The sequence below is a fragment of the Rosa chinensis genome, chromosome 2 (genome assembly GCF_002994745.2).
Source record: "Rosa chinensis cultivar Old Blush chromosome 2, RchiOBHm-V2, whole genome shotgun sequence".
Lineage (NCBI taxonomy): Eukaryota > Viridiplantae > Streptophyta > Magnoliopsida > Rosales > Rosaceae > Rosa > Rosa chinensis.
Genome location: NC_037089.1, coordinates 86,112,672 through 86,122,578, shown reverse-complemented (window position 1 = coordinate 86,122,578; position 9,907 = coordinate 86,112,672). Strand labels below are relative to the sequence as shown.

Here is a 9,907-nt window from a genome sequence, read left to right as displayed (position 1 = left end):
GATTGTCCCATATATATCCTTTATACTTTATACTCCTACGTACGTACATACATATTGAATACGCCCGTACACTGCAATTGAATACAGATATTAATGCAACAAGCAAATTGATCAGGAATGGATACTCGATCATAACCATAACCTAATTATAAGAAAGAAAAGTGAGGAAGAAGAGAGTGCTCTAGATCGAAGTCATGATTTTTCTCTGTGGCACATGCATGTACACACATTTTTTTTTTTTCTCCTTACTTTAATATAAACTTGGTACTGTCAGCAATTGTATTATTGACGGTTTAATTGGTCGGTGGATGAATTATTAAGCTGCAGAGAAAGCTTTCATATCAATCCAGCATTACTGTTTGCTTCCATTATTAAATTTCAGTACAGACTACAGACAAATCAGCTGAAACCATGAGGGTGAACTAAACAAAATAATTGAATGTACTACTCGTTTCTCCCATTAAATTCTAGGGTCTCCTGGTCACTAGCTTACAAAGGTGATAACTTTCACGTTATGATTAATGTACGTATGTAGCAGTATATGATCACGCACCCAGAGCCTCTATCTACTCCATAGTCTTACAAGGTAAGAAAATCTAGCCTGGTTACACAATATGATCCTATTTTGAGTTGGAAATAAACGTTACATATCTACTCCATAGTCTTGCCTTATAAAACTAATCACGTAATTATATCTGTAACATATATGTTGTTTATGCAATTTTTACGCTATGCAATATTTGACTTTAAAACAGGCCGTACAAAATGCAAATTTCAACTTAAATACAATAGTCCATCCATTCACCCCTAACACTTTACTAGGACACGTTACACATTATTGATCGATCACATCATGAGCCTTTGATAAGATGGATTATGACTTTGTTTTTTTTTTTTTTTCGATTTATAGATTATGACTTTGTTGATACCAACAAAAAGGCTATATCTAGGAATGAGGTGAATGTTCATACCAAAAAGTGGCAGTATTCAGTCCCCTTTGGCAACTATACTAAAAAAGTAGCCTAGCCTATATAATTATCTATTTAATTGGAAAAGCCACAAAGGTATGTATAGGACTGATAATTCTACATATTAAATAACGATATCGAGCACTTTTTTTTTTTTTTGTTGAGAATATAACGATCGAGCACTTTGAGTTGAATACTATTACTATGCATGATCAAATAGTTAAACATGAGATACCCCAATATATAACTTTTTTTTCCGCCACCGAATATTTAAACCACTCCAAATAGTCTGATACAGAATCAAAACATTTCTAAGCTCCATATCTAAGACTTTCATATATAAATAACTATCTAATTCATAATCATACATATGATGAAATTATTGATGAAGTAATGATAAGCTTCCTTTAATTAGATTTTCCTCCCTGTTATATAAATTTTGGGTCAAACATATGCATGTATATTTGCCTTATATATGTGTGTGAGATATTCGTTGCCGAGGAAACTTTATGCCAAATAATCTACAAATGTGCCAACAATAATAGCTCGTTTGGCTAGGGTAATTAATATCGAGTAATGTCGACCATACCATACAGCATCTTTTTTTCGTAATTTGTTACTAATTCAAATACATCTGGGGTTATTTATCTTTGGTAATCAAGGAAAAGTAATCAAATGGAGATCGAGCTAACTATATGACCCCGTGAACCAATATTTAGATACATTATATATACGATAGAAAATGAAAGAAAATGACGCGGAGCTGAATTTTTCAATTATGAGTTTTAAATTCTTTAAAAAATACATAATTAGATCACAACGTACAAATTGTACAAAATTTCTAAATTCTCTTAATTACAAAGGATCAAACTTATAAAATCCTGTGTAAAAAAGTGGCCGGTGAGCTTACTTATGTATGTTCTACTTCGATCTTTAAATCCATAATGGCCACCGCTAATCAATCATGAATCATACAATTATATATTGTGATGAACATGAACTATACAATGTCCCCAGTGATTCCAGTCATTCCACCACAAGGAACTTTCCTAATTTGCTGCATGCTGAGAATATTAAGTCTCTTCACGCATGCATTGTGGGTTGGTTGGATTGTATCATTGAATAATTTGTATGGAGCAGAGAAAGAAGCCCGAATTAATGAATTGCTAACTAGTTTATAGCAGAAAAGCTGATGAGTAAAGAGTGGTCCTAATGATTAGAGAGGCAATCATTGGTTGATATATGGAATATATGTTTATATATGAAGGAAGCTTATGATCAAGCTTCAGAATATGGAATCTAGCTATAATTGTAAAATATACTAGATGAAATCATTGTATGCTAGTCGACCAAAACTTTAAGGGAGGTACATGTTGATCTTGTAGCATTTGTTAATATAAAGATTCTCAAATAATTGTTCCTCGATCAAGTGCATACTTAGCCAAATTGATCATATAATTTAGGATGAATTAATTAAATATAAATTTTAATGTGCTCTTAAATGATATCATTTTAGTTACTAATATCATTTTGTTTCTCAGCTTAAGGGCAAGTCGGCTCTTGAGTTGGTCCCTTTGATTTTGACCGTGGATAACTTAGGGTTGACTTGGAAGGATGATAGCCTGCGTACCGCAATTGTGTGCATTGACACAATGTTCCATTTTATTCTCCTTAGAGCAAGTTCACCCGTAGTCAAGAAATGTCAAGGTCGAGAAGTCAAGAATTCGACCAGTCAAGATATTGTTCACTGCCACTAGACATGGGTTTACACCTGTTTTTTTTTTCTTGACCAGTCAAAACTGTTCATCCACTTTTACGTTATTTTGGGGGTCGTGAAAATTGACTTTTTATATGTTAGGAATTTGGGAAACCTTCCTTCATAAAAGTTGTAGAGCTCGTCGATACGATCTCGTACATACATGAAACGCAATATTTGGAGTTCGTATGAATTTATTATGAATTTTTGAAATCTGAAAATTTTCTATAAATAGCAACAAAAAAAAATTCTATTTTGTTTCAAAGGACGAAAATTTTTCTTTTTTGCATTTTCCCCCCTCCGGTTCTCTCTCTCGCAGCTGCACCAGACCTGGCGGGTTTCGTCCGACCCGACCAGGATTTTTCTCCGCCCTCCGGCGTCCTCTGGCCAAGGACCCGGCCCCCCCGAGGTCACCTCACCTCGTCCGGCCGCTCCATGGCGTCAGCCCGCCCAGACGTTGCCCCAGGCCGAGATCGAAGCAACCCCAGGCGGGTCTGCTTGCTGTTGCTGCTTCAATTCCATGATGTTGTTGCCCTCGAGGTCGCCTCACCTCTTCTCTCTCCGCTGACGTCACCCACGTTTGGGTGTGGGTCGAGCTGGCACAGGCCTTGGTTGGGCAAGGAAAATGTCATCCTCTTGCCTTTTTTCTTGACTGAAGTCAAGAAAGTTCTGACTTTGCCCGGTCAAGCTTCTGTTGGTGGAAGATGGTTTTTTTTCTTGCCGGCCCGGTCACCACCTCAGCAAATCCATTCTTTGCCCGATTAAAGAGTAACCGGTGGACTTGCTCTTAGAGCTGTGTAGTTGGTCGAAAGTTCAAAACAGACTTTTATTTTTTAGTTTTGTCTGTTATCATGAATAAGTGGGCAATTAGCTCTACAATTAATGGAGTTTACTAGTTAGGGCTTTGTACCCCGCTTAGGCTCACTCTGGTGCATGTATTTTCCTAGTGGTGGCTCAGTGAAGCTGTGCAAATATATAATTATTCATTTTCTTAAATAAAAAATCTCTAATTCTTAATTTGTTACTTTATTTAGGTTATAATTAGTAATTTATAATATTAAATATAAAACTGTTTAATTATTCTTAAAGTAGAAAAATAACGTGAAAAACTATAATATAGTTATATATGTCACGTGTCAATCGGTCGATCCTATGTAAATTGAATCCCATAACTTTTAAAGAAAAAAAAAATACTCAAAGACCATGATTTTTATATAAAATTGTGGACTATAATCCCCACGATTTTAGGTTAAAATCGTATGTTACTTTTTCATTAAAATTTGCTATCCTCAAATAATAATTTTTGAACAGAGAGAACTTAAAAATTAAGGTAATTTTTTTTTTATCTAAGTACTTAGAATATCCATCCATCATATATTCATTGGAGCTAACAGATATTTTTTAAAACACATATATCATTCCTCTGATACCTTTAACTTGAAGCTAACTCATCTTTTCAATACTAGAGTTATGTAATTTAGGAAAATGGATCACTTTAATAAAATGTTAAAGAATAGACAGGTGTGATCCGTTTGATCAACTATTAATTTTGTATTACAAATTATCACTTCTTTTTAATGTCAAAAGAAGCAAGAAAAAAAAAAAAAAAAAAAAAAAAAAAGAAGCAAGTCGACACTGAAACCTGAAATTTCGATCAAGCCATCATCAAGCCATATCATTGGCCCAACAAAGTTACTAATTTCATCCAAAAATTTCGATGCAGTGATACTAAAATATGCTCGTAAGATAAACGTGACACTGATTATTTTCGCGTGTAAAAGATGTAAGCATCACTTGTAAATTTCTAATTGGTCATTTGGTCACCTTCGACAACTCCAGGAATCTAACACCGTGTAGCTTCCACGGAGCTTCACACAAAAGAAAACGAAAGCAGTTTAAACTGAGGTTGCCTTCAGATTTGAACAAGCTGAGCTTCAACAACAATGGCCAACACAAAACTTCCGGAAAAACCAAATCAAACCCGGATTTGAAGACACCCAGCAATCGAAAATGGCCGGACTAGAAGAACTGAGGAAAAAGCTGACACCTTTGTTCGATGCAGAGAAGGGTCTGGGCTTGGGATCCTCCACCTTGGACCCGTCAGATTCATACACAGTAAGCAAGAAGCTTTGAAAATTCTGAAATTTTGGTTCATTTTCATTTTCGGAAAATTTGATTGGGTTTTGGTGAAGCTTTCGGACAGAACGGTGGAGTTGCTGAGCCGATCGTACGGCGTGTACAACATCAACGAGCTGGGACTGCAGAAGTGCACGTCTTCTACGGTGGACGACACCACAGAGAAGACTTACCGGTGCGCCTCGCATGAGATGAGGGTGTTTGGGGCCATTGGGAGTGGCGCCAGCAGTGTTGTGCAGAGAGCTATTCACATTCCCACTCATCGGATTATAGCGTTAAAAAAGATCAACATTTTCGAAAAGGTATAAGTTTTTTTTTCGCAGTTTTCGGATTTACACAGTTTGTGATGGAGTGGTTAACGATGAGTGAAATCCAAATTTTGAGGCTTTATAATGGTAGTGGCTAGTGACCCAATTGCACATTGTGTTGAAATTGAGCAAAATTTTGAGTGTGGAAAGGTCTACTTTTTTAACAGTTTGCGAGTTCACCCATTTTCAATCAACATGTTAGTGATTAGTTACCATTTGTAATATCCAAATTTGGAGCCTTTATGCTATTTACTAGTGACCCAATTGCACATTGTGTTAAAATGCAGCAGAATTTGAGTGTGGGAAGGTATACTGATCTACATGTGAATGATTAGTTACCAATCTGTGAAATTGAAATTTGGAGCCGTAATGCGATTTACTAGTGACCCGATTGCTAAGGTCTACTTTTTCAGAGTGTTTGAATTTACGCAGTGTCAGTTTATATGTGAGTGATTAGTTACCAATCTGTATAATCCAAAGTTAGAGACTTTATGTTAGTGGCTAGTGATCCAATTGCAGTTTGTGTTAGAATTCAGCAAAATTTGAGTTTGGAAATTGAATTAGATTGTTGTTGGTTACATATTAGGAAAAAAGGCAGCAGCTGCTTACTGAGATAAGGACACTATGTGAAGCACCATGTTACCAAGGTCTTGTAGAGTTTCATGGTGCATTTTATACTCCAGATTCCGGACAGATAAGCATAGCTTTGGAGTATATGGATGGAGGGTCACTGGCAGATATCTTACGGTTGCGGAAGAGAATACCCGAACCTCTACTTTCTTCTATGTTTCAGAAGCTTCTACATGTAATTATTCACACTCATATTTGGCGTCATTTAATAAGGAGTTGATGCAACTTAATGTTATACTTAGCTTCTCTCTGTTTTCTTTTGAAGGGACTGAGCTACTTGCATGGAGTTAGGTATCTAGTACACAGAGACATAAAGCCTGCCAATTTGCTTATAAATCTCAAGGGTGAGCCAAAGATAACAGACTTCGGTATAAGTGCTGGCTTGGAGAATTCTATGGCAATGGTTGGTGCTAGTTGATGCATCTTTGTGCTTTGGTTTTATCATCTTGGTTCATCATTGCTTTCTTTAGTTTATACATCACAAGTTGTCAAAGAGTGGTAGTGTCTACTTTCATACTATATTTGAGCCATATCTATTTGGTTTTCTGGTATTGACATTCGCACAATTTAATTACCAGTGTGCAACATTTGTTGGGACAGTTACATACATGTCGCCTGAGCGAATTCGAAATGAGAATTATTCTTACCCAGCTGATATTTGGAGCCTTGGGCTTGCTCTCTTTGAGTGTGGTACTGGAGAATTTCCATATACAGCTAATGATGGACCTGTCAATCTTATGTTGCAGGTAACATGCCAAAACCTGTCTACAATCACCATTATGTTTCCTTGCATTAGATTTTCATGGTTTATGAAATCATACTCCTAACCACGAGTGAGGACAGATTTTTTTCATATAATTGCCATGTATGCTCATACGTAGGTCATATCTGCTAAAACTCATTTACTTAGACAAATTCTGATAGCATCAACTTATATGCCACAAGAAAACATGTCTTTTGATAATTGTTAAGCTTAGTATCAATCTGAGAACCATGGATCTGATGTCAGAGTTTAGTCTCCTAGGGGAGGGGTAAGATTTTGGTAGTCCAATCTTTAATCCAAATGTTTTGCTTTTGAAATCTATTAGACATGCATAGTTCTTGAACTCTTATGCTTTTTCCATACCTCCATGGATCCTTTGTTTGGTCACTAAAGTACTGAGGTCTAATGGCAGATCTTAGATGATCCATCACCTACACCTTCAAAACAGAACTTTTCACCAGAGTTCTGCTCGTTTATTGAAGCTTGCTTGCAGAAGGATGCAGATGCTAGACCAACTGCAGAGCAGGTGATCAAATACCATAGATTAGCCAGGCTATACAATATAGAAATGATAGGTTGACCAATTGTTTAATCAGTTTTCTCCAACTGCAGCTACTTTCACACCCCTTCATTACAAAGTATGAGAAGTCCCAAGTGGACTTAGCAGCATTTGTTCGAAGTGTTTTTGATCCAACGCAAAGGATGAAGGACTTGGCAGATGTGAGTACTTGAATCTTGCACTCTTTATTATCCTACAAAAATTAAGCTCAAAAGAATTACATAAAACACGTGAATTTTATCTGCTTCAAATGCAAAGTTGAATGTGGGGGCAATGTATGATAGTATCTCAACCAAATAGAGAATGCAACCTACCACTAATCATCTTCTAACTCATCACTCTCTGATCAGATGCTTACCATACATTTTTACTTGCTCTTTGATGGATCTGATGAGCTCTGGCAACATGCAAAGACGTTATACAATGAAGATTCAGTTTTCAGGTACTGAACACTGTTATGAGAATTTTTTTTGTATCATTGTCTTGTAGTCAAATTTAGATTTCGCATTTTTGTCAAGTGTTTTTTGTAGCAGTTAAACACCATTACTTGGCACTTGTCAGCCAACAGAACCAAAAGGAGATCCAATAACAAGCAAACTTGTTATTAAACATCTGCTTTATAGAACCAGAGTAATATAACGAACAATAACTGTAACTTTCTAAACAAGCCCTGCCCCTAATATAAATTTTTGTTGTTGCTAGTTTCTCTGGCAAGCAACTAGTCGGTGCGAATGATATATTTGCCTCACTCTCTAGTATACGAAGTACATTAGCTGGTGACTGGCCTCCTGAGAGGCTTGTGCATGTTGTGGAAAAGCTTCAGTGCCGTGCTCAAGGTCAGGATGGAGTAGCAATTAGGGTATCAGGATCCTTCATTGTTGGGAATCAGTTCCTTATATGTGGTGACGGTGTTCAGGTAGAGGGCTTGGCCAGTATTAAAGATCTTTCCATTGATATTTCGAGTAAGCGAATGGGTACATTCCGCGAGCAGTTCATTATGGAGCCAAGCACTATTATAGGGCGCTACTCAATTGCTAGCCAAGAACTTTATATTATGCAGTGAATATTGAAAAATCCAACTTAACTGTTGGATTAATGCTGGAACAAGTATCAGCATGTGATATTAAACATAGAAACAGCCAAAATGATCTGACCGTGACAAACTTGCTATGTATCCTTGACACTATTGTAATCAGTTGTCCATAAAATGATCAAAATCATAGTCATTACCCCGGTTCAGGAATGAAAATATCATCATCTTTCATGTAATAGCGTCGCCTTATGTTTTGATGAGCATCAGCAAATCCCAGAAGTTTCACACTCTTTTCGATCTGCTTGGAACTTGACCACATCCCGTTTGGCAGATGGTATAGTAAGAAACTTGCCTTCTGATGTTTTCTTGTGAACCCATACCTTGACTTCATTTTGGGGCTCGGCTCAAGATCACCTCTGAATATTGTAACAGGATATACATTTTAAGAGCACCTAGCAATGAAGTTGCAGTCATGCACTAACTTGGAACATGTTTTCTATGAAAATATATCCAATAGATGATCATTCTAATCCGCTATACTTGCTTCCCCATTAGGCTCTCTTCTTACTACTATAGTTTCCATTCTCATGCCTTGTGCCTTTACACGTCCAGCAATGGTGATAACATGATCTTCTTTAGTTCCTTCTTTCTCCATATTTCTTTAACAGATCCATCCTAACAATCACGGCGTTAAGAAAATCATAGTTACAAGTGCCTCGTGGGAATTGTTGTAGAGCCTCAACAACATGTTCATCCACAACTTCGAAACATTGTAAAACCACTATATGAATCCACCCACTTCCCTTGTTAGGTCTTTACAAACAACTCCTACTTCATCATATTTGCAGTGGATGAGCTTCTTCTCTACTAGCATGGAACAAAGCTTTTCTATTTCCGAAAGAGCTTTGTGCATCGATGGACCAACATCAATCACCAAAACTGTAGCATCCTTATTTCGAGCCATTGCAGAGGGACTGGAAAAGCTTCTGAGTTCCTAGAGCAGTTGGTAAAGTTCAGTCCATAGCTATAGCCAAGTTCGTTTTCCTGAGTCATTTCCTTTCTATACTACAAACGGAATCCTAAACCATTTTCTTTTCTTACCCCAATACAAACACTCTTGGATTCCTAGTAAAGCTACGAGAAAACTTTCCAAAACACATTTTAGGAGACGATGGATTTGATAAGTTTTTAAGGCCTCTAAGTACTATAAACAATATGAAATAAGAACATGAAAACCTATATAGAGGGATTCCATAAACCAGAGACATCAACTACTTTCTATTCATCTTTCGATTTTGCAAGCACAATGTCTATGGAGACAGCTGATTACTTTCCTTGCACAATGTCTATGGAGATGCGTTACTTTCGTAGCACAATGTTCCAATCAAGAACACCAAACGGGGAAGGTAGAGAGGACAAGCTTCTGATCAAACTACTGTTCTACAAGATAAGCGGAAGCCACCGTCAGAGTGGTGGTGAATTTACAATTGAGAGGCAAACCGAAGTGGCTATCAAGCAATCATTATCCAATTATCGGAGTGAGTGTACACAGATGGTGACTGAGTCTCTCTCGCGCATGGGTGTTCCAGAAGCTGAATATCCAAGTATTATTGGAAAGCTATTCCAGGGTGTTGATGACATGGCTGCCTCACCAGAGCAGCCTATTGTGGCGGTCATAATGGACATGACTGAGCGGAGGGAGAGTCTCAATGATTGATGTTCTTCATAGTGTGACATTTAGTACTGACGTTTAT

The 9,907-nt window shown here is 37.1% G+C and overlaps 1 protein-coding gene across 1 annotated transcript; it reads left to right on the top strand.

Moving 5' to 3' along the window:
* Positions 1-4,531: 4,531 nt before the first annotated feature.
* Positions 4,532-8,389, top strand: LOC112189292 (mitogen-activated protein kinase kinase 3). The gene is made up of 9 exons (XM_024328593.2): positions 4,532-4,839; positions 4,917-5,162; positions 5,755-5,973; positions 6,064-6,201; positions 6,377-6,544; positions 6,974-7,087; positions 7,174-7,281; positions 7,471-7,562; positions 7,823-8,389. The coding sequence occupies exons 1-9, from the start codon at positions 4,735-4,737 to the stop codon at positions 8,181-8,183; spliced, it is 1,551 nt and encodes a 516-aa protein (XP_024184361.1). The 5' UTR covers positions 4,532-4,734; the 3' UTR covers positions 8,184-8,389.
* The last annotated feature ends 1,518 nt before the right edge of the window (positions 8,390-9,907 follow it).

Coding starts and splice junctions, on each gene's coding strand:
- LOC112189292 (XM_024328593.2), top strand. CDS start 4,735: ATGGCCGGACTAGAAGAACTGAGGAAAAAGCTGACACCTTTGTTCGAT. Junction 5,974..6,063: donor TGTTTCAGAAGCTTCTACAT/GTAATTATTCAC, acceptor TTTCTTTTGAAG/GGACTGAGCTACTTGCATGG. Junction 7,088..7,173: donor CTAGACCAACTGCAGAGCAG/GTGATCAAATAC, acceptor CTCCAACTGCAG/CTACTTTCACACCCCTTCAT.